The sequence below is a fragment of the Aspergillus chevalieri genome, chromosome 6 (genome assembly GCF_016861735.1).
Source record: "Aspergillus chevalieri M1 DNA, chromosome 6, nearly complete sequence".
Taxonomy (NCBI): Eukaryota; Fungi; Ascomycota; class Eurotiomycetes; order Eurotiales; family Aspergillaceae; genus Aspergillus; species Aspergillus chevalieri.
Window position 1 is genome coordinate 2,718,856 of NC_057367.1, and position 25,388 is coordinate 2,744,243.

Below are 25,388 nucleotides of genomic sequence, written 5' to 3' on the forward strand. Positions count from 1 at the left end.
CTCCTTCCTTCGATTTTCCTCTCCGGTCTCCCACTTCCTCACATTCTTGAGATTTCCTATCCGACCAGAGGGACACTTGTTTCTCTCACTCACGCTCTTTCGGGAAACCTCTTTTGATTGCTCTTCTCGCTTTCTTTCACTGCCAATTTTTGATACACACACTGCGCACGATAGGTTTGCGGTGATGTATGCCATACCCACCCTGCAAATCCCCTTTCCCCCCATGAATCTCGCATTCCAATCACCCAGGAATGTTAGATGAGAGAGTTTTGAAACCAATTGTTTCCTCTCATCCGATTAGACAGTATCGTGTGCAATTGTTTGGTCTCCTTTCCATAGGGTTTGGCCGCATCTGTCTCACGTGTTGCCATCAATTCAAGTTAGGCAGGATGCTGATTGTCTCCATCCAGATACACAGTCCTCCATCGACACAATGAAGTTGAACTCGATTGCCCTCACCCTTGCCACGGCCGGCCTGGTCGCAGCCCAGCCCCACGCCCACGGCCACCGTCACCCCCAAAGACGTACTGTCGACACCTCGGGAACCGTCGTCGAGTACGAGCTGAACGGTCAGCGCATCAGCGCCGAGGAAGTCTGCAAGGGTATCGCCGACGGTACTCTCTTGTGGGCTGCTGGCGTCGCCCCTCCCGGCGCCTGCCAGAGCTCCAGCAGCAGCGCGACTCCTTCGTCCACTCCCACTCCCACTCCCACCCCCACTCCCTCTGTCGCCCCGGCCGAGTTCCTCCAGACTTCTTCGTCCGCCACTTCTACTCCCACCAGCTCCTCGACCCAGGCTGCTTCCTCGACTCCCGCCGCTAGCAGCTCTAGCAGCTCTTCTTCCTCTGCCACCGGTATTGATGTCGACTTCCCCGATGGGGAGATCGACTGCAGTACTTTCCCCTCGGACTATGGCGCTGTTAAGCTCGACTACCACGGCCTTGGCGGTTGGACCGGTGTCCAGAATGTCACTGCTGAAAGCAACGGTTTGTTGAGAATCCTCGCGACTCTCCTCACCCGTGATAGCTGCATTTCGGGAACCTATTGTTCGTATGCCTGTCCCGCTGGCTACCAGAAGTCCCAGTGGCCTACCGAGCCGGGAGCCGATGGCCAGTCCATTGGTGGTCTTGAGTGTCGCAACAACAAGCTGTACCTCAGCAACCCCGAGCTCTCCAGGAAACTGTGTATTCAGGGTACTGGTGGTGTTTACGTTCAGAACAAGGTCGGTAAGCAGGTTGCTGTCTGCCGTACCGACTACCCTGGTAAGTTTGACTAGGAAATTCCTGTAATGATGGCAATTCTGACGCGATAATTAAATAGGTACTGAAGCTGAAACCATTCCTCTGGCCCTTACCGACTCTACCGTTCAGCCATTGACCTGCCCTGACGGTGCGACGTACTACAAGTGGACGGGCAAGAGCACCTCTGCCCAGTACTACGTTAACCCCAAGGGTACCTCCATCGAGGAGGGATGCGTTTGGGGTGACGGCAGCAAGCCTGTCGGTAACTGGGCTCCTATGAACATGGGTATTGGCGAGAACAACGGCAAGTGGCTCTCGCTCTTCCAGAACACCCCGACCACCAACGTCAAGCTCGACTTCTGTGCCAACATAACGGGTGACCACCTCAGTGGCTCGTGCAGCTACGAGAACGGTCAATACATTTCCGAGTCTGGAAGCAACGACTCTGGGTGCACTGTACGTTTTTCTCCTTTGTCCCATGTCTCCAAGATAGCTTGCTTACTTCTTCACAGGTGGAGGTTATGTCCGGTGATGCAACCATCCAGTTCTACGACTGTTAATCTTAAGAATCGCACGCCACTCCTTGCATAGGAGAACCCTTTGAGCGCGCCTGCCCTCGCCATCCCTTCCAGCGCTCAGTTACCACGACCCGTTCAGTGTGCTTTGATTTCTTCTGTGTATCTTGATATCTACCTTTCCCACGTTGTGATTCGGGAAATTTTTCCATTTATTCTAGTTACACTTCTCTGTATAATGTCCTCTGTCCACTATAGCGGGGGGTAAGTAAAGTGTGGTTAGATTTCACTTCTCTGGAGATAAGATAACTTTGATGTCATCTTTTCCCTTTTTCTCATGTGATCTCCTGGGATCTTTCTTTGTCTCTTGTCGTGTCTAGAGTTTGACTGTTTCCGCAAAATTCTTTTGGGCAGGGTGGCGCGTGTATTTCTTTCTGATGTTCTGTGTATAGTTTATTGAATATAGTCTTTTATTCTCTTTATTCTCGCATCGTGACTTCATCGAATATGGACTCCGTAGATACCAGTCCCGCATACCACGGCCCCGGCTGTCCGGATTCATGACCTCATTACCTGCCAGCAAGCGCGAGGACCGAATCATTGAACACCGACACCAGACAATAATGAAGAGTGATGTACACATAGCATCTTTGAATTATTGGGGTAGTCATCACACCGCGTTACAACGCCAGTGGGCCAGACGCGACGTGCCAGTTCTTGATACGGTGGAGCGCCTGACTCGATCAGTAACTTGATACATGGTGATCGGCCAGGAATAGGATAGGGGTCTCGATTAATACTTACGTCTATTCTATGGGGCTTATATGTAAAACGAATTACTGTAAATGACAGTCGCGTCCAACATGTCCTCGTCCGACATATGTACGCTAAAGTTAGCACTACGGTGTACGGCGTATTGCTGTCCTTCTACCAACCAACCGGGATTTTCACGTATACACCGATAAAAGCAAGGATCCTAGAACCGACCACAGCATGTACATAGTAGGAGCGTACTTGTACCCTGTAGAGTATGCTGGCTCACCTCGTCGTGTCGTCCAATCAGCGCGGCTATCTGCCGCGGCGCACATGGGCCTCCTTCCGTTTCCGGTCCAGTGGCATATAGCACCGAGGCTGAAAGGTCACGTGGAATACGCGGCGTCCAACCAGAAAACGCGACACACGTGACTTTGTCGCGGACGCGCCTTGGATAGGTCTGTATACAAGAACAAAGCTGTACAGTTACAAACTACAGGGAATACAAGGACACCAATATTTATCGCCATTCGAGATTTTTTTTTTCTTGGCTATAAAGTATACCTGCATATTTCTCAGGGCTTTTCTAAGGGAGTCTGCGCGAGGTGGAGGCTGCAGGCGCCTATAACGCGTCTCGGGTTGTAGACGTGCATTTCCGCGCTGGAAGGACGAGACGCTTCTCGCTTTTCTCGCTTTCTCGCTATTTTATTTTCGCTCTGCATTCATTCCTCTCCTCCACCACACACATCAATTCTTTTTCTCCTTTCTCCTTTCTTCTATTTTCCAATTGTCTTCCTCTTTCCCGCTGAGTGCTTCGTGTTCTCACGCCCAGCCTCCGCTGGGAAGCATTTTTCGTCTTTTAACAGGAACGGAACTCCCCCTCCCTTCGTCTCTTCCCCTGCTATTGTCACCTCTTCGTTGTGACTCTTCTGCTTTCCCTGTTCGGTCTGAAAGGGTAATTTGTGACATTTATCTTTCTTGGTTAGACTTGGAGAGACCTTTTGACGTGACACGACCTCGACGCGGTTCAATTGGCTATATTCACCTAGAGTCACCAATTGAGCAGACATACTGATCCTGAAAGACAATGGAGTCGTCGTCTCCGCTCCAGAGGAGCGCCTCGATGACTTCGCTGGCCGGTGTGAAGCGCCCGGCGTCCCTGTTGCCAGCTTTCGAGCCATTGAGCTCGTCTCCCTCCCTGCCACGACCCCAGAAGCGTGTAGCTCGTGAGAACCATGGCGTCGTGTCCAAGTATCCTACTCCTCTACCGACATCGTCCACCCATATCCTGTCGTCGTCTCCCCCTCGAACGACCGTGCCTCGTCCTGCCTATCGACGTACCTTCTCTTCGTTAACGTCCTCCGAACGAACCCCTCTGTCCACCGTCCCGACCCTGATGCTGCCGGAGAATGGCGAGCCTATTCTCATGGGCCGATCGAGTGCATCCTGCCATCACCAGCTGGCTGCTAACCGAATGATCTCGCGAGTTCACGTCAAAGCCACCTATAAGCCAGCCCCCAGTCCCTTCGACCACGACCGTGTTGAGATTATGTGTGTTGGGTGGAATGGGATCAAGTTGCACTGCCAAGGGAAAACATATGAGTTGGCCAAGGGGAAAACGTTCACGTCGGATATCAAGGACGCGGATATCATGATCGATGTCCATGAGGCTCGCGCTTTGGTCCAATGGCCACGTGAAGGGAAGAAGGACAACTACGCGTCGACAGACTCGGAGCAAACGGTCGAAGAGACCACACCAAGGCGGAATGGGAAACCACGTCGGAGTCTGCATGAGAGTCCGCTGGCTGAGCGTCAACGCCTGGTATCGCCTGTTTCTCCTTCCCCTGCTGTGCAGTCCTTGGTGCCTCCGTCGTCGCCCCTGTACACGCCTACCCGTTCTCGGAATGCTGTGGTTGTGTACGAAGACGAAGCATCTCCTGTCCGTCGCACCAGCGCTGAGGAAGATGCTGACGCGACCCAACGCGTTCAGGAGTCCTCTCAACGCGTGGAAGATATCCTTCAAAGCTCGTCTAGCGACCTCAGTGACTTGAGCAAGCATGATGAGTTGTCTGATCATGATGAGGAGAACGACCCTATCGTTCACTCGTTTGGACCCTTTGGGGAGAACATCCTGCCCCGTATGGCCTCGTTTTCGGCAGTCGAATCACCAGTCCGCCCTGCGCGTCCCCAGCCTCTCCAACCTACCCAATCAGAACGACAGCCCAAGGTTGCGGCCGAAAGAGAGCAAAAGGAAGCTGAGGAAAAGCCCGACATGAATGACGAATGCTATGCACGAATCCAAAACCACGCCGTCAACCAGTTGGCCTTCTCCCGTCTGTCCTCCACACCATTCTCTACTATTGTGAGCAACCTCCCCGCTTCTCACTGGAAGCGCGAGGATACCTCCAAGCCCGGGCCGACCCGTGACGACATCCGCAGAGTGATCGATTCGACCAAGTGTATCGGCAAGGTCGCCCGCGAAGGAAAGGACGCTGCGGGTAAGCCGCTCGAAAGTGAATACTATTACGTTCCCGACTTTGACGATGATGATATGCGTCGTGAGGCCGTGGTGCACGATCTTCGCAAGCCTGGTCTCCGTAACTGTCGGAAGCAGCACAAGGTATGTCGTCATGTCCCATTTGATTCTCTGACGTATGACGTATGTTGACGGAATACCAGCAATACTTCTGGCGCAAACCCAAATAAATCGCAAAAAGATAAGTAATTGAAGAAAAGCAAAAGTTTGTCATGTTTCTTATATTACCCCTGTATACCTTTATTTATCTTCTTTTCTCTTTGTTTTGGATTCCCTTTCCTATTCTCAGTACATATTCCGTTCTATTGACTCGCATAGCGTGGCGTGGGCATACCCTGTTTGATATTGATATTATTGTGATCTTGTGTTATTATGTTGTCTGCATGAAGGTTGTACGATGTACGGTGGCTGTTTTTCTTTTCCCTCTTTCCCTCTCCTTTTTCCCCTTCCTAGTTCCTGCCCTGATGCCCTCGCTGGTTTTCGCCCTCTTTCTTGGTAGGGACAAACCCAACCAACCAAACAAACTTTTTCAATGATTGTTATATGTGTTTCCTGTTTTTTCCTATGTGTTGCTACTGCTGTTGTATTGTCAGTAGTTGTTACTGTATTCTGTCTGTTGACACTTATGACCTGTATGTTATATCGGTGAATTTAGATTCTTTGTACACGGTTCCTATGCACGTAAATGGAAGTGGCCAGAGGCAAGACGTGACCTGTGAAAACGTCAAGCACGCCACGATATCTCTTCCCACGCTACACTACACTCGTCCTGCCATCCGATCTTAAATAAACTGTTGATAAGTTTCCCAACATCATCCTCGACTCATCCACGACTCATCCAACCTGCACATACCAACTCCTTCCATCCCAACAATCTCACGCACCAACCCAACCCAACAAGTAAAAAGATGACAACAATCCCAACAGGCCATACAGGCCCCTTCTCCGAATCCGACTCCTACGGCGAACCTACCCCCTCCACCTCCAGCCCTCAAGACCACAGCCACAACCACGAAGGCATCCAAGACGCAATCCAATCACACACTCTCCTCCTCCCCACGGGCAAAACAGTCATAAAGACTCGACAAGATCCCGAAACCACCTCATCCGCAACCCCATCCACAGCTGCATCTACGTCTACAACCCTATCCACATCTACGAATTCCACTAATACCAACGGAGAAACAGAAACCAGACCAAGGACCAGGGGTAGTGTATCGAGTCATCAGGAGTGGAGCGAGCAGGATCGTGAGAAGGAGGCTTATAGGCAGTTGTTGACGGTGGAGAGGGAGAGGGATCGGGCTAGGGGGCGGGGGAGTGGGAGGATGGGAACTATGGAGTTTACGGAGGTTTTGCAGGGGATTTAGCTTTTGGTTCTTGTTTGAGGGGTGGGATGGAGTAGTAGACTACTATGTGTATATATGTGAAGGGTTTATGAGATGGAAAGATTCAATGGCATTCTATTCTTCTGTCCGTGGACGGAGTACTGGTAGTACATGTAGGCAGTCGGGCAGGTTTAGGGCCATATTGAGCTCCCTGGTAGGTTATGGGATAGGCAATTTGAGGCCTGCTGCACTTGACATACTGCCAGCATTGGGCTCTGTCAGACAGCACTTCCGGCGATAGGCCAGGGATGCTTCTGTGTTCGATAGTATTAGCAAGCTAATACAGATACACGACCGTAGAAGGGATAAGCATACGATAACAATAGAACTCCGTGAAGAGTACCATGCCCTATTCGCTCCTATCGCCCTGAAGAGGGTAAATCTTCGCCCTGCCGTTCGGGTGCCGCGGTAGGCTGCTCCATTTAAGGAATATGCGCAGATGTGGTACGAGTCGGCTCATTCCCATTACCAGTTGACATCACTCAATTGGAGCTTCCGTGAGCGGAATGCAGTGCGGTTGGCAGCAGACTTGTCGATTCTGGTGTCTCGGGGAGGTGTACGCTTCTCGGAAACTAGGTATGTTAGATTTCCCACAATGACAAATTCGCGAGACTCTTACCATCAGTGTTCTCGGTTTCATTCGACTTCTCGTAGTTGAGAACCAAGTTCTTAATCCGCTGCTGTTCCTCACGATCCGCTTGTTGCTGGCTCTTCATTGCAAGGGCAAAGCTGGAATCAGATGGCAGGTCGATAGTACGCGTCTAGAATTGTCAATAATAATCATTTTTCCAGAATGAAGAGGTGGCATACCTGCTGCTTGTTTCCTTTCTTCGTCATCAAGGAAAAGGCCATGGTATTTGCCTGACCCTGAGAGCTCTCAGTGCTCTCCGCACCACTGGCATCCCGCCCAGACCGTTTCATCGGCAATGGAACATCGAAAACAGCCTTCCGCTCGAACCTGCGCGAGTCAACGCTATCCGCCATCATCTTCTCGAGCTCCCTGTCGAATTCAGCCTCCGCTTGTGGATCTCGTTCCTCTTCCTGGCGTCCAACGAAGACCTCGTCTTCGGATTCGCTGTCGCCGTTTTGCTCTGCATTCGGACCAGATGCCTCAGCCTCAGCTTCGTCACTGGACTCTTGTTCATCGTCCACTTCCGGCATGGCGTCTTCCTCTAAACCCTCATCGGATGAGCTGCTCTCCGCATCCTCTTCCTCAGGCTCGGGCTCCATATGCTTTCCGGCATCTTGCGTCTTGTAGTTCTGCGCAACTGCTTCGCTAAATATGATCGTCGCTTCTTGCAGGTCGCCAGCGAGCTTCCATTGAGGACGCGTCACAGAGTAGGTGTCGTGAACAAGAAAATCGACATCCATTGGCAGGGGCTCTTTCGTAAAGATGTAATACTGAAAGAACGTGAGGAAAAAGTCCAACTTTTTCTTCGCAGACCCACGATCAAAGCAGTGGCCGCAGGTATCCAGTATAGTGCAGACCAAACGGATACGGAAGAAATCGTCCGGCAAATCAAGAGGATTGATCTTCCCAGGGATGGGAGTGCCGCCCTCTACATTATTGATTAGCAGAGAACAACAAACTAGAACCAGACGACTAACCATGACCATAAGTGACGATCCGATACAAGGTATCAAATACCACAGGCGAATCGATCATCTTGTAGTTGTACAGCTCTCCCAAATATTTAACCTCAGCAATGCGCTTTTGGTTAAACTTGAACTCATTCTGCTCGAGTCCCAGGGTGATATACTCCAGGATATTGTCCACGATGCCAATGACAAAGTCCTGGTGATATCTATACAGAGCGCTGACGAGTATTGTCAGAAGGTGGATGTTGCCGTATCTAACCTTGACTGGTTTGCTGAAGATACGTTCCAGGATATTGACAACCTAATGGATTAGCATCAAAGACACAAATAGAAGTGAAGGGCTTACATCTTGTTCCTCCCAGTGAAGCTTACGAATTGACTTCAAGATCCTAGTGTAATTGCGCTTGTTCATATCCATGTAGATCAGTCGTCGAATGTACGACTCGATAGGCGTGCGCTCCTTCTGCTGGATGGCAGGTCGCTCCGGAGGATCAACGTAGTAAATGGCATTCTCAATTATCATCCGCTCTTGTTGTCCTAGATGCTGAACGGTCTTCTTTCTAGAAAGCGTCTCCAAGAAAGAAGCCATTCGCGGAGAAGTCTCAGGATTCCGAAGCAGATAACGACCACAATTCTCCAACAGGTGCCCTATGATTTCGATGTTCATGCGCGAGAAGTCATCCAGCGAAACCTTGAAGCAATGGAAGATGATGTGCTCAGGGACAACGCCGAACTTGGTTAATTCCGCAAGGTACCGGATGTTACTCATTCGAACTTGACCAAGGAACTCCTTCGACTTTCGGCGCTGGAGACTCCGGAATTCCTCATCCAGATAGGTAATGAGACCTTGAGGTATGTCATGGAGATGTTGACCAAGCGTGGCAACCAGACGTGCGTACAAAGCCATAAGATCAACCCGGCCTTTAGGGATATCCGACACAGCTTTGATCAACCGGTTCCTCGAAGCCTTGGAATTGAGGAAACAGAAATCCAACGCCATTTGGTCGACTTGGTCCTTGTTCTGCAGGTCAGGGAGTTTGGCCAAGAGGGCGTCCACCTGAGCTCCGACGGTCTTGCTGACCATGGCCGCAGACTGATCATCTGCCTCTGAGGGTGGCTTTTCTTCCGATGGAGACTGTGCTTGTCCGGTCGACTCAACCTTGATTTCTGCTGATGTATCTGTCTCGCCATCTGCCTTCTTTTTGGCAGATTCATCGTCGGCCTTCTTTTTCTTTCCATCCTCGAGCAGAACCGCTGGAACTTTACCTTTGAGGTCAACCAAATTTTCGTAGAAACGCCGCTCTTCCTCATCTTCCCAGATTCCTGCTCCTTCACCTTGGCCACGCAAATACTCCGCGGTCTTCACGAGGCCAATGCCACCACTTGACGCTTGATCAGCAGTTTCCTGTTCAGCCAAGGGGGGCATCTCCACACCAAGAGCCTCACACAGAACCTGCGTGTTGGAGACCAGCTTTTCCAGATTCTTAGACTGTTTGTCGAAAGTGGCTTGACGGTCTTCAAAAATTTCACCACTCTTCACATAGGCTTCAGCGTTCCGGCGACTCTGCGCAGCCAATGCTCTCTGGTCACGAACAACGTGTGCTTTGACGTCCTCCAGATAGCGGTTGAGGATAGCCTTGAAGCGGTTTTGTGTTTTCTCCGGGGTAAGCGGAACATCGTTCTCATTGCTCACATCTGTGCCATTCTGCTTGGACTCTGTGGCCTCCGCTGTCGTAGCCCCATCTGCCTCAACCGTCTTTCTACCTTCTTCAACACCCTTCACACCTAGAATGTCCCATCCAAAGCTCTTAACAAACAGGACTGCAAGAGGCAAATTTGCATGCTGACGGTCATGGCCCAGGAGATCCTTCAACACTTCTAGCGGGAAAGGCTCAGTTTCTTTGTCCGCAGACGGTTTTCCTCGAGCCACGGTATCAGGTGTCTTGCCAACCACGCCATCTTTATTCTTGGCCCCCAGATCCTCCGGCCGTTCGATGTCATCCAAAGTCCGTAGCATTCCCACAAGCCAAAGTTCAGTGACGACGCGCAGTAAGACACGGTGCCGGGAGAGGCGCTCCTTCTCTTCCTTCTCGCGTAGCTCCGGAGCGAGTGCTTTCAACTGAGACTTGTCTGGTGTGCTCAATCCTCGACCCAATAGCCATCCGAGTTGCCTGGTGAACTCAGCAGGTCCGAATCGCTGGTGCAGTGCGCTCGCGATCTCGACGCCAACGGCGATCTCACCGGGGGACTTGAGTTTGCAAAGACCCTCGTAGCAAGCGGAGATTATTTCGGAAAGGTATTTATGCAGCGACAGCATGCGAATATCGGCGAGGAAGGTCTGCTGGGCGGAAGCACTGATACCGGTACGAAGACGTTTGATAAATGCGGTGTTTTTCTTCAATGCCGAATCGAGCGATTTGCTAACTGAGAAGATATCTATGAATGGTCAGCACGATGCAAAAAGCATAGCGAAAGTATTGCTAAAAAAAAAAAGAAAGAGAATAAACACGTACCACTCTCCCCAGCCCAAGCTCGTTCATTCAAGGTGCGAAGCTCTCCTATAATCTCAAGGGTCAGCAAGAGAAACGGAAGGGTTGAGTATCCCTCCTAACGTACGCTTTCGTTGACGTTCCATTTTGGAAAATAACGGATGCGAACGCTCTTATCCGTCTAGCGATAAATTCTCAATCGTCGTGGAATCCCTTCAGAGAGGTCAAAAGGAAAGCGCATAGGTAGTGACTTGAACGCCACATTGGGGAGCGTGCCAGGCGGGCAGAAACGCGCAACGGGATCGACCAGCTGCTGCGATGCCTCTGCGGGGCGTTCGAGTAACCAGCCGTATAGTAGTAGAAGGGTATAGACTGGACGAAAGAGAGAAGAAAGGAATTGTCGGGGAGGGCAAAAGGAGAGGAGGTGATACAAGGAAGAATTTCTGGACCGAGTGGGAGGAAGTCCAGCCGTTTCTGCGGGCGGAGTTTAGGGCGGAGTTTAATCAGGCACTAAGGCAGGATTATATGTGGCGGCGGTGGCTCATGTGGCGGGGTAATTCGCCCTTCCATTCTGGGTGAATACAGTTGAACCCTACTCTTGTATTGACCTCAATGTGAAATGTCTTTCGAATTCGAGTTCTATTTCTCCTCACTGGTTATTGTATTGCTCCAATGCGGTCTATTCTATTATTATAATAGTAAACGATGAGACAGTTAGCGAGACTGACGAGCTTGAAAGATATTTAGGAAGCGGTATGCATGATTTCTATTATGCTTTCATTAATTGCTAATCAATTGATACCCTAGGAACCCTTACGATACAACCACTTAATTTTCGGAGAGATCATGAACATGAGTTTCCCATCCTTGCAAGCGCTGCACGGGATATTCTATCCCTGCAACTGGTGCTGGTGTTGAGCGACTTTTCAACTCTACACGGGACATCTGCCACTATCGACGAGAATCATTAAAGTCAAGAACAATTCGGCATTTGATGATCTTCAAGTGCGCGACTGTGTTTGATCTAGATGTCACGGGCTCGGAATAGTAGATAATAACGAACTGAATCCCCATCTAAACTATTGTAGCCATCGACGAGAACATCGAATCTGGGGAAGAAAAGAAAGAAAGCAATCTACCTACAGGACAAGGGGTTTACATGTGTGACTGCACTCTAAGTGCTTTCGTCTGTTAGCTCAGATAGCGTTGTCGTCTGTTGGGATGGCGTTATTTATATATATCAGTGACTGAAGCATCAAACCGTCACACGGAGGGCATGTGTCAGCCCATTGTTGGAAGGCCACACCTGCCCCGTCTCGGATAGGGCAAATGTTTTGGCTAGTTCTAGGGGTCCTCAGCCTGCCAGGGGGGATATATCAGAAATTCAGTCTGTTCTATTCCCTCCATCCATGGCAGGTGATTGCGGATTAGGCGGCGTTTGCAGGAAAGGATCGTGTTCGGAATAAGCGCCTAAAAACTGGGTGACGATTGTCTAACCTGGAGGCATGTAGCCTGGCAGCAGCGCATTTCTGATCCAGGACAATCTCCATCAGGGGGATGGCAGTTTCCCGATGGAGGGCTGAGATAGGGGTAGTGCAGTATACTGGAAGAGTTCCCCGGAGGGCTTCACTGAGTACCCGTCCAAGGCGAGAGAGGGGGAGGAGTCAACTCGGTTTGAGACCACGTGCTGATTTCGGGGCCTGTGTCGGTTTGGCTACTAGGCCTCTGCTCCATAGCATAGGACTGAGATGACACAGGCAACTGTGGCTTGTCGCAGTAGGTGTGCCCTAGTCCCTCTAACTGTGTTGGCTAATGATCTGACACCAGTTTTTGCAGCCAGAGTCCTGCAGTGTTTATTAAAGCTCAGCCTTCAATCGAACCAGATGCCTAGCCAGCGTGTTGCACCATTGAGAGGGGGTGGATCAATTCTATGTATGCCTTTTGGGGGGGGGGGGGGGGACGTATAAAGCATGTTGGGTTTGGATGTTTAGCTCCACGTGTGAAATGTTGTAGTTCAGTTTTGCTGAAGTCAAAAGTGAGTCCTTCTCTAGCTCTCCATTGTCTGAGATCCTCAGTGCAGTGCTGAAGCGCAATGTAGTTTTCTTCCAAAGACGGGGAGGCCACTAGTTGGCATATATCATCAGCATATCCAAATCGGCCGCGTCGGGTTCTAATTGAGCCTTGTTTAAAGATGGATTCAATGAATAACATAAAGAGGATCGGGGAGATTGGCGAGCCTTGTGGGAGACCTGCAGGAAGCTGGAATGTCTGGCTCATGTAGTTCCCTAAGCGGAGGCTGGCTGTTCGACCTTGGGTAAAGCTAGCTACCCATTTTACCACCTTGATAGGCCATCCCTGTCCCCAGAGTCGTCCAATCAGTCGTCCTCATAGGACAGCATCAAAAGCGCCTTGCACATCTAGGGTGAGAATGGAGGCCTTCAAGCCCCGCGCCCAGGCTTCTTCAACATCATGAACCAGTGCTACGGCAAGGTCCGTGGCTAAACGCAGTGGGAGGGCCCCAAATTGCTGGGGATGGAGGACTTTAAATTTGATGTCTATCCAAGGCATTCGGCAGGCGATGAGGCGCTCGGGGCCTTTTCCCAGAACTGACAGGAGAGAGAGTAGTCTGTATGCTCGGAGGGGAGCTTCGGTCTCTCTCTCCTGGCTTTGGTAAGGCCACGAGTGAGGCGTTTCGAAAGGGAGTAGGATGCCAGCCCTGGCCTAGGCACAACGGTATAGTGTTGAGATGGCTGGTCCCAGGGTGGACCAGGCCTTTCTAAGAATGAGCGTGGACACACCGTCCTTTCCCGGGGTGCTGTTCTTGGGCTTGGTAACTGCGGTACATATCTCTTTCTCAGTGATCGCAGGGAAGGGCAGATTGGGATTGCTGATAGGCTCCAAGTTGAGCGCCACATCCTCTGAGGGTGAGGCCTTTTTCAGGAGTGCCCGGACTAGAAGCTAGTCTTGTCATCTGTGGAGGTATGAAGTCGGTCTCCTTCCTTCAGGGGGGAGATGCCCTGGTTCCACCATTTGTGCCCGCATGGGCGGGGATATGCCTGTTTAGTGGAGACCTCCAGAGCAGTAGAAGTCGCCTGGGTGATGCTGGCTTCGACTTCATCTAGTTGGGGAGGGGAGGGAGGTGAGGAGAGTACAGAGATCATCTCATCCACATGACCTTTCTCCCTTTGGATCACTTCTTGGAAAATTTCCTCGTTGAAAAAGTGGACCACCGAAAAGGGGGGACGCCCGGGGCTGATTGTCTGTGCCCCAACTGATGGTTGTGGGGATGGGTTCGTGGTCTGCAAGAGGTGGGAGATCTGCGGCGACTTCCGAGGATATCCCAAGGTTGAGCAGAGCGCTATTGGCCCAAGATAGGTCAATCATGTTTTGTCCTCGGGTCGGCGAGTCTGGGGGGAGTGTAAGGGTGAGATCTTGGGATTCTGTCCAAGATAGAAAGGGTTCTGCTCTGGGAGAAGGTCGAGCAGAGGACTGCCATATAGGATGCTGGAGATTAAAGTCTCCAGATATTAGGCAGGGAGGCGATGGGATTGTCTGACATGAGAAAGTCCAGGCCTTGGCCCTCATAAACTGCGCCCCCGGGGGCGTTGTAGACATTGACCAGGAGTGCGGCCCTCCGGGGGGGTGATGATTCGGACAACCAGCACATCCCTGGAGGCTGTCCCGAAAGGGACTAGTTCCGCTTTCAGCGTGGGTGTTTATGTATGTGAGAACTCGGGGGGTCGGATAAGACTGGATGTAAAAAGCAGGTTAGCGGTGTGAATCACGTGGTATGATTACATAAGTTGATGTGTCCGTAACTATCAATTCCGTGTCCCTAGCAATTCCCGCTCGGTGGGCTGTGCCCTGCCAAGTGTCACGGGCTCGGGCTAGTATATACTAATGAAATGATATTCCTATCTAAACTGGTGTAGCCACCGACGAGAATATCGGATTTGGAGAAGAAAAGAGAACAGGAAATCTATCTAGATAATGAAGTGGTTTTATAAGGGTTGTTGATGACATGGCTGCTTATTTAATTAGCGGCGTTTGGATGTATCAATTGTTGCTGCAGTATCGAGCCGGCATGCATATGTGAGTTGTCACATATGAGCCATCACACCAAGACTTCCTTTTCGGAATCTATAGTGGGCCGAACACCTTCACCACGCTGCGATTGGTTGTGAACCCAGCATGATATCAATAAGGCCCGACTGGGTTGACTGAAGATATATATGAGTATGCACAGGGTTGTTGGTCATTATGCGACAGGGGCAGTTCAGCCAATTTGAAATGGCTGGCATCGTGGGAGTACGATTCTCTCATAGCGCCATTGTTATGGTCAAGAATCCGTGGACTGATCGGTTGGCCAAGGGTGGAGCATCCATCTGCAAGACGCAAGATTTGAATTTGTCGTACAGCCATCATTCAAACTGTCATGAAATTTGGATCGGCACGGCGGGGAGACATGATATCTGAACTTCAGCCATCACACACTTTTGCGAGACATCTTTGGGACTTACCAAGAAACTCCTGATCCGAAGCAATTCCGCATTATCGTCAGGAAAGTCTGCTTCAAGACCTGTTCATCCTCACCCTTCCTTGTCCATGCCAATTCCTATCAACGCTCCCAACACGCTATCATTAATTATCGCTGCTATAATACATTGAACATGTTGAACAAGACTCCCAACTACGATGCTGATGTTCTCGGTAGGTATCCCGGAAATGAAACTGGTTCCAAGTCAAGACAGCTGATATTAATGGGAGTTCAGTTGTAGGATCTGGCCCTATTGGAGCCACATACGCTAGGAAACTCGTTGAGAAAAATCTGCGTGTACTTATGGTGGAAGCGGGTGCCCAGTAAAGAAGCCTAAGTGAAGAACCCTTAATGAGCCATCTGCTTACTCCGAAGCAAGGGAAAGCGCAATTCCTGGAGACCATAAGAAAAATGCAATTGTGTATCAGAAGGACCTCGACTCATTTGATCAGTGAGTGCTGACAAGATCCCATGATCGAAGAGAACGCCAGTAACATGAGCTATGCAGCGTCATTAAAGTAGGCAAACGGAAAGCCATGCTTAGTAGACAGTTGTTGACTTCGACGATGTTCAGGGGAGCTTGCACTTGACCTCAGTCCCAACTGATAGCAACTTGGCACAGAATCGGTCCCCAATCTCTTGGTCAACGTAAGTACCCATCTGGTTGGCTAGGCCCCATCGAAAGTGCTTCTCGCTAACATACTCCAGGGCAAATCAAGTTGTCAACGGGCAGAACCCCAAGGACGATGAAGTGACAAATTTCCCAGCGCATGCCGTGTCTCGCAATGTAGGTGGAATGTCAATCCTGTAAGTCAAACAAACTTACAAATATATATATGTGCGGGGCTCATTGCCTTGACCGTGAAGCAGGCTCATGTGTATGCTCAAGCTGACCCATACACCCTCTTCATAGCTGGACTTGTGCGACCCCAGAGCAACATCCAAAGCTCGAGCGATCGAAGATATTCTCGCCCGCCGAATGGGATAGGCTCTACAAAGAAGCCAAAAAGCGCATTGGCACTAAGACAAACGTTCTCGAGGACTCAATTCGGCAACAGCTAATCCTCGATGTCCTAGGAGACCACTTCCAACATCGTCATCCCGCTCCACTACCGCTTGCTGCGAGAAGAAACGACAAGAACAAAGACTTGATTATTTGGTCATCTGCTTCTACAATACTTGGAGACATTGCAGAAAAGGGGACAGGTGGAAATCCGCTTTTCACGCTGTGGTCCCAGCACGTGTGCGAGAAGTTGCAGATCAACGAAGTTTCTGGAGAGGTGGCCCACGCGGAGGTGAAGAACCTTGCAACAGATGAGCTGAAAATTATACGAGCAAAGAAGTATGTGATTTGTGGGGGGGCAGTACTCACACCGCAGTTACTCCACGCGTCTGGCTTCAGATCTGAAAGAACGGCCACTGATGAATCTGAGTGTTTTCGTCTTCCTGCACTGGTAAGGACTGTCAAGCATTAGACATGCAATCTTTACACTGTGCCTCTAACACCTCGAAGGGCCATTACTTGACAGAACACTCGATGTGTTTCTGCCAAGTCGTTCTTAAAAAGACGTTGGTTGACCGAGTGAAGACCGATCCGAGGTATGGATGGAAAGAAAAGATGGCAAAGCATCGGAAGAAGTTTGGTGAAGATTCTTTGTCATTGCCTTTCGATGACCCGGACCCCCAGATCACGATCCCTGTGCACGATCTCCATCCATGGCACATCCAGATTCACCGGGATGTGTTCGCTCACGGTGCAGTTCCACCAGCTATTGATAAGCGCACTATTGTCGACCTTCGATTTTTCGGGCTCATGGAGCCTCGAGAGAGCAATTACGTTACGTTCGACAAAGATATTAAGGATGCATACGGTATGCCGCAGCCTACTTTCCATTTCAAGCTCTCAGACGAGGACAGGAAGATTTCGCATGACATGATGAGAGACATGCAAGATGTGGCAGCTGTGCTTGGGGGTTACCTCCCTGGTTCCGAGCCACGGTTCCTGCCTCCTGGTGCAGCTATCCACACATGCGGAACTACGCGCGCAGGAAAGAAGAAGGACGACTCGTGCTGCGACGAATTCTCCCGAGTCTGGGGAATGAAAAACCTTTACGTTGGGGGTCTAAATGTCATTCCTGGCGCGACTGCTTCCAACCCGACCCTGACCGCGATGTGCTTTGCCATTAAAGGAGCGGAACATATCATTGCTACAACGACGCATAAGTCGGCTAGACTTTAGCGGTGGCAAGCAAGTAACTTAGCTGGAGTCTGATGTTCATTTCGACCTTGCAGTCATATCAGGTATTAGCCTGTCAAAAATTCAAGGCCGAGAATTGCTGCGAAGTGCTTGAGCTTAAGCTTTTTGCTATTTGATTGAGTGGATGTTTTTAAAATCAAATTTTATCAATGACTCAGTAGAGAACCTCAAGTTGATAGCCCATAGAGCAATGAGAAGTAATAAAGGACGCCAAGTCTCGTGATAGTTTCAGTGTTGTGCATTGAAATGGAGGCAGCAGGATTAATAAATAACTTCCCGTGCGTTGTTATCTGAGGAATTTGTGGTTATGCCGACTAAAGAAAGAATAGAAATTGGCAGATATATGCTGCTGCCGTAGTTGCTGCGTATGCAAAGGAGCTTTTGGAGTAGGCTGAGCCAAGTGATGTTGACAGAGAGCGTCCAGTGAAGGATATAACTACTTAGCCAGGGTTAGTCACATTTGAATTCAGCTAGCAGGAATTGACTAATAAGACGCGCAGTTCTTGATACTGTATCTATAACTGGAGAAGATATTGCACAGACGAGGACCAAGTTGGACAGAGATGAAGACATGAAAATCTGTGACTGGCTCGTGCCAGTTGACTACAGCAACAATCTTGAAGCACCAGATAACTGCAGGGTTTGAATTCAAGCGAGCACAGTTAAAAGAGTTTTAGAAAGCCAATGTGAAATAACCTCTCTCTATATATAGATGCATGTACCAGTTCATCATCTCACCATTCTTGCAGCTATTGCCATTGGGTTGCACCAGATTTTACTTACCAGGATCGCGAGGTAGTTGGCGGACACTTGAATATAGTCGTACTTGGACAAATATGTCAGTTTACATTTCTTTTTCTTTTCCTTCCAGTGGATTAGGATGGCTCATGGAGAGGATAATCATCAGGATGTAGACTATAGAGGAAGTAAGATCTGATGGAGACAGGGCAGGAGAGATCTCTACAGAGAGGGGAGAAAGGAAAGGTAAAGACGAAGATGAGACACTGTGTTGGGTCTATCTAAGGAGGAAAGAAGACACAGAGAGAGAGGGAGAGGCGGCGAGGCCTACATGTCTGCTTCAGACCGCCAAGGCCGCCACGTCCTATCTTACCCACCAATAGCACCTTGACATTATACTCGACGGTAAAAAACCTTGCCAAAAGTAAGCTGTACTATGAGGTCAAGATTCTGATCGGCGTTCAAGGGTTGACAGGACATATTGTTGCCATTCAGAGGAAGACCGCTTAATTTCTTCAGAAAAGAGAACTGGAGGATTTATATACAACATGCAGCTCTAAAAAACTATATTGGCCTGGGCAAGTAGGCCTGCCAAAGGTAACACCCGAGTTGCTAATCCTGCTCGGGTACAAGCAAAGAGCCCTTCGAGAGAGGAGATTGCTGAAGAGGGCTTCCAGCGGCATTGCCAACCCCATGTTGGACCAAGTGATCCCTCGGGTCTTCTGACAAGTCGTGCTGCAATAAACACCTGTTATTCAAGCAACGAGGCCAGATAAAAGACAGATACCACGGCAGTGACCCCACCGTTTGATTGGATATTAAATTGAAAGATGCAGGTATAGTAGGGACCTGGTGCTCAGTGGCCTGAGGTATAGAATTAATTCAGATGCAGTGTCAACCCGACCTTGAACAAATATCGGTTAGGGGGTATCTGAAATATTTACAGACTGGAGAAGACAGCGTAACTTCATATTCATGAGATCCCGCTAAGTACAGTATCTATACCGCCTGATCTCTATTTTGCTCGACAGAAAGATAAAGAGCCTGCACCTATTATCATGTTTCCAAGCTTCATTAGGACCTATAACTGTCTTTCCATTCGTGGCGCTGGAAGAACCGTTTGTACTTAGTGTTTAGTTTAGGTAGCATAACGAGTAGTAGGTCGAGTGGTGGATCTGCAAACCAATGGGGCCTCCGGGCCGCAATCGGAGATCAGAGTCGTATGGCAGCGCAAACATTATTATACACCCGTCTATGAGCTGACTACCTGGGACCTGTTTCTGACAAGATACCTTGCTTCTTTGAGCAATCTATGACGTGTATTTTATGCATTTTATCACAAGAGGATCGTGTTGGATTGACATACAATCGAAGAACGCCAGGTAACGGGGCTCGAGATAGGTTATAGATCGACAAACGCCGCCATCCGAGCAAACCAAGAAAGTATCTAGCGCGGCCACACAACATGTAGATAAAATCCCCTTTTCCTGTAGATAGATTTCCTCTTCTCTTTTCTTTCTCCAGATTCGATATTCTCGTCGATGGCTACAATAGTTTAGATAGGAACATCGATTCATTATTATCTTCTATTCCGAGCCCGTGACAAGAGTATGTCACGAAAGCTTCTAGAATGTGACCTATAACACAAACAAAGGAAAGCCTGGAATAGGAAATAAAGAAGGCGAGGATAACAGCAGTTTTGTAGATGAGAGCAGACTTCAAACGGACAGGAAGTGCTGCAAGGAATGCTCATAGGAGGATATAGAAGCAGCGAAGGACAGAGTCAGCACAATGGGACTTATAACTGGAAAAAACATGATGGTTGAGGGGGGAGGCAATTTTTGGCTCCCCTCTGCAGTGACCGCAGCGAGAGCGTCTAGGTAGGTTATGTCAAACAAAGAGTAACAAAATGTCCATTTGAAACTAGCGTCAAGGGACATGAAACTCGTTGCCTAGCATGGAGGGAAAGCCCGTGGCCGTGGGAATATGCTCGCCTGATGCCAAGACGCGAGTTGGTTAGCAGGACTCCTAAGACGGCCCCGAAATAGCCCTTTTCGGCCGCCTGCTAACCGTTACATCGTTAAATAGAGTATCGTTTAGGATGATGAATTGAACCAAACGCAAATATAATCCAACTGTGATATATGCAATAATCCAAAACTCCAAACAAAATCTATTCCCTTCTACCCAAACCATGATCCTGACTTGTCTGCTGGTCATAATAAGGCGTATCATTATCATCCTCCTCAGATGATAAATGGCCATGTTGGTTAGACGACATGCTTCTTTCCTCGTCTTTAATTTTCATCGCCTTCTTCTTTGGGTCTGGTGTCATCCTCGGATTCATTTGCAGGCCTGGACTCGTTATCATCACGAGCGGCAGTAATATTCGGTTTGTGTCCTGTTTCGGTGCTTTCACCGTCGGATTTCGGATTCTGAGCATGAACCGGAGTATTCCGAGACTTCGTGCTTGATTCTTTGTTGGTGCTCTTGAGATCCGATATTGGGTTTCTGCTCGATTTCGGTGCTTTCATTTGATTCTGACATATATTCAGAGCCTGAATCTGAGTACTCCGATGGCTCACCTTTGGTGGTGCTTTGCTGAGGTTGGTGATCGTCGTCTGGTTCGGACTCTGAGCCGGAAGATTCGGACATTGATCCTGAGCCTTCATCTTCATCTCCTGACGGTTCATATTTGACGGCCTGCTGGGGCGGTTTAAAATCATTTTCTGATTCGTATTCAGACTCCTCGTTCGAGTGTCGAGATGCGTCTTGATCTTGCGGCTCTTCTTCGGCTTTGCGGATGATGGGTTTCTGGTCAACTTCTTCTTTGTCACCAACGGAGGGAATGGATTCCTCATGCTCGTTTGTAGCTTCGTCGCGGTCTTCTTCCTCACTGTCGTCCTCACCCTCGTATTTGATAACGCGAGAGTTGGCTTCCCCGGTTTCATCATCTTCACGGGTATCCATTTCATCCATCGCAACATCCGCATCCTCATCAGAAATGGTTCTAACAGGAGATGTAAGTCTAGCAGGTTCTCCTTTGGCAATACGTCGTCTTTTCCGTCGATTTTCCGATAACTCCTCATATACATCAAAGACATCGTTTCCGTATTCCTCCCATTCACTGCGGTAGAGTGCCCTATCGCGCCAGTCGGCAAGATCTTCCTTTGTCTTGCGCTCTCCAGTCGGTTTTCGTATTGCTTCTAGGTCTTCATCTTCGGGTTTTATTTCCGGATCGAGATCGACTGATGCTGGATGGCCTAGGAGCTTCCAGAGGCGTTGTTCTTCTATGTTGCTTGCTTTTTGGTCAACTGCTTCTGCGTGTTCGTCTTCGAAAGTTAAGTATAGTTGTTCTTCTGGTATCGGGTCGGGGGAGGAACGGACGTCAGAGAGGACTGATTCGTTGTCGTCATTATATATCCCGTCACCTGCATGCTCCCGACTCGGTTTTAATTTGTGTCTCTCGTCAGAAGGCTTATGAAAGTCCCCAGAAAGATAGTCCTCCACTTCGTTATGGCTCATCCGGACATTTTTCCACCCCTTCTGATGCCTCGCATCCATAACATCCAGATTACATCTCCTCGCCAACCCAATCCAGTAGTCAGACCGATCCTGCTTCATGTTGAGCACATCAAGTGCAGCCCTAACATCCCGGGACTTTACTAATCTGGCCTTCCGACGGCCGCCAGAATCCCTCATCTGGCGTATTCGTGACATGGCGAAGAACAGTGATGAATGAACTAGGCGCCGTGTAAGACTTATGGCTATGGCGTAAAAGTCTGTGAATGCGTCTGCAGTTATCGAGGGGGTTTCGCCTGAACAGGCGATCTTGGTCCAGTTGTCTGGGAGTCGGGAACCGCTGGGGTTCATGAAAAAGCGTTCCGAAAGGCGGATCCATTTTGACATGGTGAAAAGACTTGCGGAGAGGTGGATTGGGGAGTCTGTGCGGATGGTCAGGGGTTCTCTTTCTTCTTCACTTTCTTCCTCGCTTCCTTCATATTCGACATCTTCGCTTCCCTCGTGGTCTGCTGAGTCTGCTTCATCTTCTCCCTCTTCGCCAGCGTCTTCCTCCACTTCCCCAACAATCTGCTCATCTATTTCCTCTGCCTTCCCTCGATCGATAATCCACGCATCGTAGTGCCTCTTCTTCCCAGCAACATCCCCCAGATACTGCTCCTCAAGGCACAAAAGTTCCGAATACTTGTCAAGCTCCCTCTCGCACTTCTCCCTAATCTCTGTAGCTGCCGGAATATCGCCCAAAATAACCGTCCGCGCATGACGATCCCTCAGGTGCTGCCGTTCCAGGCCCCTGTGTAAAAGCCTGAGATGCTCTTGTACCTCCAGTTCTGATTTGGTGCCGATGGCTTGTGCAATCTCCTTGATTCCATTCTTGCCTTTCTGATCCAGTAGATTAAAGAAGATATCTTTTTCCTGGGGTGTCCATATCACGATCCCGTTTTGCGTGACGTTGTAATTCTCAGTGCCACTGAATTCTGCTTTAACCGGGGGAAGATCGCTGTTCGTCTCTTCGAGAATCTCCGTATAAGCCCCCACAGATCCATCCGGAAGCTGTTGGCGCAAGTCCCAGTACGCCGTCTCCCGCGTCCTATTGCGAGCTTTCCGGCGTTCGGATCTGGAGACATTTCGACGAAGTTCGCGCGCGGCGTATTCCGTGCCATGCGATTGCAAACATGGCGCAGCTGAGGATCTCGTAGCGGTTGATTGCCTCGTTTCGAACTCGGAATCAGAGGCGTCTTCGCTTTCCTCGGGGTGGTAACTGCTGGAGCTGCTCATCGTTTGGCGGGGCGTGATGCGGGCAGCGCGGGACTTGGAAGGTAGCTGAGGACATCACAACTGTCTCCGGAATAATGGAAAGCTAGTGTGTGCATCACATAAATGCAATTAGTTCGTTCATTAATTGTTTGTAGAAAAAGTGACCGGCTTGACTTATCGCAAGAATATTTCTGATAAGGCTGCCTGTTTGCATTGTTTGTTTTTGGAGGATCATAGACACTCCGAAAAGCGCTACCTGCCTGTGAGGAATCACGACATAACCAGGAATGACACCTGGATGGATATTATCCGACATAGATTGGGGGCTTTCCCCATTTCGCACATTTTCACCGTGAGGACGCGGATGCCCGTATCGACGCCGTTACGATGCCCACGACTATCGCCGCAACGAAAGCTCTGGCGTTCGAATTCCACGCTTGCCATTCCTTTGCATAGACCTACGGAGCCGGAGCGGCTAAGTATAGTTCTCCGTGACTATCAGGAAGAATGTATACAGTCGGTTTTGAGATATGTGGATGAGGGGCATAAGCGGTTGGGGATATCTCTTGCGACGGGTGCTGGGAAGACGGTAGCTCATACTTCCTTCCAAGCAAGCATTTATTGACTATAGCTCCCACTAGGTCATCTTCACACAACTAATCGGCCGAATCCCTCCGCGCAACGAATATGGCGACAAAACCCTCATCATCGTCCACCGTCGCGAACTCGTCGAACAAGCAGCCCACCACTGCCGCCTCGCATACCCAGACAAAACGGTTGAAGTCGAAATGGGAAATAGCCATTACAAAGGCTACGCAGATATTTGCGTAGCGTCGATTCGGAGTCTAACATCCAGAGACCGGATCGAAAAGTTCTTCCCGGGCCGGTTCAAGCTCATCCTCGTCGACGAGGCACATCATATCGTTGCGAAATCATACCGCGAGGTGCTGGGATATTTCGGGCTGAATGAACCAACAGAAGACTCCCCTGTGTTGATCGGTGTATCTGCGACGTTTTCAAGGCCAGACGGGTTGAAGTTGGGGGCTGCGATTGATCATATCGTTTATCATAAGGATTATATGGATATGATCGATGAGCGGTGGCTTGCTAATGCGGTTTTCACGACTGTACGGTCTGAGGCGAATTTGACAAAGGTTAAAAGGGATAAATTCGGAGACTTCCAGCTTGGGTCGCTCTCCCAAGCGGTCAATACGGACAGCACGAATAACATCACTGTTCGCGCGTGGTTGGCTAACGCGCATGACCGAAAGTCGACACTTGTTTTCTGCGTGGACATAGACCATACAAAGTTGTTAACCGAAACGTTTCGCCAGTATGGCATCGACGCGCGATATATCACCTCCGGAACCTCCAAAGAAGTCCGAGCAGAACAACTCCGAGCATTCAGGAATCAAGAATATCCCGTCCTAGTGAACTGCGGCCTCTTTACAGAAGGCACAGATATCCCTAACATCGACTGCGTCTTATTAGCGAGACCAACCCGATCCAGAAACCTCTTAATCCAGATGATAGGCCGCGGCCTGCGTCTCTTTCCTGGCAAAGAAAACTGTCACATCATCGACATGGTCGCCACCCTCGAAACAGGCGTTCTCTCAACCCCAACCCTATTCGGCCTACACCCAGACGAGGTCCTCGAAAAATCCACCGTAAAACAACTCCGCGAAACCAAAGATGAGCAACTCGCACGCATCGACCACGAAGCGCGAGAAGAAGAACGACGCGCAAACGACACCCAATCACCCCTAGGAAGCGAAAAAGAACCTTCCCTAAATGGAGACATCAACGTCAAATTCACCCGCTACGACAGCATCACAGACCTCCTCAGCGACATGCGCAGTGATAAACACATCCGCTCCCTCTCCCAGTACGCCTGGGTCCGCGCCGGCGATGACCGCTACGTCCTCTCTGGCCTGAACGGCTGGGTAACCATCGAAAAGGGCATCCCCGATCCCAATGCCAAAGGCAGACCCAAATCACGACACACAAACACCATCGTCACAGCCGCTGACTCAGACGAGATATACACCGTCCACCACGTAATCAAATATCAAGGCGCCGCGGGCGAACACCGCTACTCGCGACCCAGACTCATCGCCCAAGCACCCAACCTCGAATACGCCGTCGACTCCGCAGATACCTTCGCGGGAGCGACATTCGCAAAACACTATATTTCCGTACGCCAGCCGTGGCGCAATGCCCCCGCTACACCATCACAACTTGGCATGCTTAACCGTGCGAATCTGAAGAGCGGGGGACGCTTGAAGCCTGAGCATATGAATAGAGGCCAGGCAGCGGATATGATCACCAAGTTGAAATTCGGGGGCAAGAAGAGGTTCAACGCGATGATGAAGCAGAGGTTGAAGAAGGAGGAGAAGGTGGGGGAGGTTAGAGAGATAAGGAGGACGGGGATGGGGGTTGGCGACGTTAGGGTTGGGCCAGTTATGACCTGAGAGTGAGCTCTTTACTCTTTACTGTATTATATGACGAGACAGTACGATACCAATGAAGCATTGAACGAGCATTCTAGAAAGCAGGGGAAAGCGC

The 25,388-nt window shown here is 49.8% G+C and overlaps 7 protein-coding genes across 7 annotated transcripts; 5 read left to right on the top strand and 2 right to left on the bottom strand.

Moving 5' to 3' along the window:
* Window positions 1–433: 433 nt before the first annotated feature.
* Window positions 434–1,798, top strand: sun1 (SUN family protein UTH1; the record flags this gene model as incomplete). The annotated part of the gene is made up of 3 exons (XM_043282183.1): window positions 434–1,259; window positions 1,318–1,694; window positions 1,751–1,798. The coding sequence occupies 3 exons, from the start codon at window positions 434–436 to the stop codon at window positions 1,796–1,798; spliced, it is 1,251 nt and encodes a 416-aa protein (XP_043139589.1).
* Window positions 1,799–3,593: 1,795 nt separating this feature from the next.
* On the top strand, window positions 3,594–5,212 carry fhdA (putative transcription factor Tos4; the record flags this gene model as incomplete). The annotated part of the gene is made up of 2 exons (XM_043282184.1): window positions 3,594–5,126; window positions 5,186–5,212. 2 exons carry the CDS (start codon window positions 3,594–3,596, stop codon window positions 5,210–5,212), a joined length of 1,560 nt encoding a protein of 519 aa, XP_043139590.1.
* Window positions 5,213–5,950: 738 nt separating this feature from the next.
* On the top strand, window positions 5,951–6,409 carry ACHE_60955S (uncharacterized protein; the record flags this gene model as incomplete). Its single annotated transcript, XM_043282188.1, has 1 exon — window positions 5,951–6,409. The coding sequence occupies one exon, from the start codon at window positions 5,951–5,953 to the stop codon at window positions 6,407–6,409; it is 459 nt and encodes a 152-aa protein (XP_043139591.1).
* A 483-nt stretch (window positions 6,410–6,892) lies between these two features.
* Window positions 6,893–10,661, bottom strand: ACHE_60956A (regulator of nonsense transcripts 2; the record flags this gene model as incomplete). Its single annotated transcript, XM_043282189.1, has 8 exons — window positions 6,893–6,999; window positions 7,047–7,188; window positions 7,238–7,986; window positions 8,036–8,327; window positions 8,373–8,563; window positions 9,293–10,462; window positions 10,540–10,584; window positions 10,643–10,661. 8 exons carry the CDS (start codon window positions 10,659–10,661, stop codon window positions 6,893–6,895), a joined length of 2,715 nt encoding a protein of 904 aa, XP_043139592.1.
* A 4,524-nt stretch (window positions 10,662–15,185) lies between these two features.
* ACHE_60957S (uncharacterized protein) lies at window positions 15,186–17,291 on the top strand (the record flags this gene model as incomplete). Its single annotated transcript, XM_043282190.1, has 8 exons — window positions 15,186–15,225; window positions 15,288–15,375; window positions 15,432–15,503; window positions 15,561–15,570; window positions 15,627–15,700; window positions 15,761–15,859; window positions 15,966–16,506; window positions 16,566–17,291. 8 exons carry the CDS (start codon window positions 15,186–15,188, stop codon window positions 17,289–17,291), a joined length of 1,650 nt encoding a protein of 549 aa, XP_043139593.1.
* Window positions 17,292–20,462: 3,171 nt separating this feature from the next.
* ACHE_60958A (uncharacterized protein) lies at window positions 20,463–22,844 on the bottom strand (the record flags this gene model as incomplete). The annotated part of the gene is made up of 1 exon (XM_043282191.1): window positions 20,463–22,844. One exon carries the CDS (start codon window positions 22,842–22,844, stop codon window positions 20,463–20,465), a length of 2,382 nt encoding a protein of 793 aa, XP_043139594.1.
* A 277-nt stretch (window positions 22,845–23,121) lies between these two features.
* On the top strand, window positions 23,122–25,294 carry ACHE_60959S (DEAD/DEAH box helicase; the record flags this gene model as incomplete). The annotated part of the gene is made up of 2 exons (XM_043282192.1): window positions 23,122–23,412; window positions 23,465–25,294. 2 exons carry the CDS (start codon window positions 23,122–23,124, stop codon window positions 25,292–25,294), a joined length of 2,121 nt encoding a protein of 706 aa, XP_043139595.1.
* Window positions 25,295–25,388: the final 94 nt, after the last annotated feature.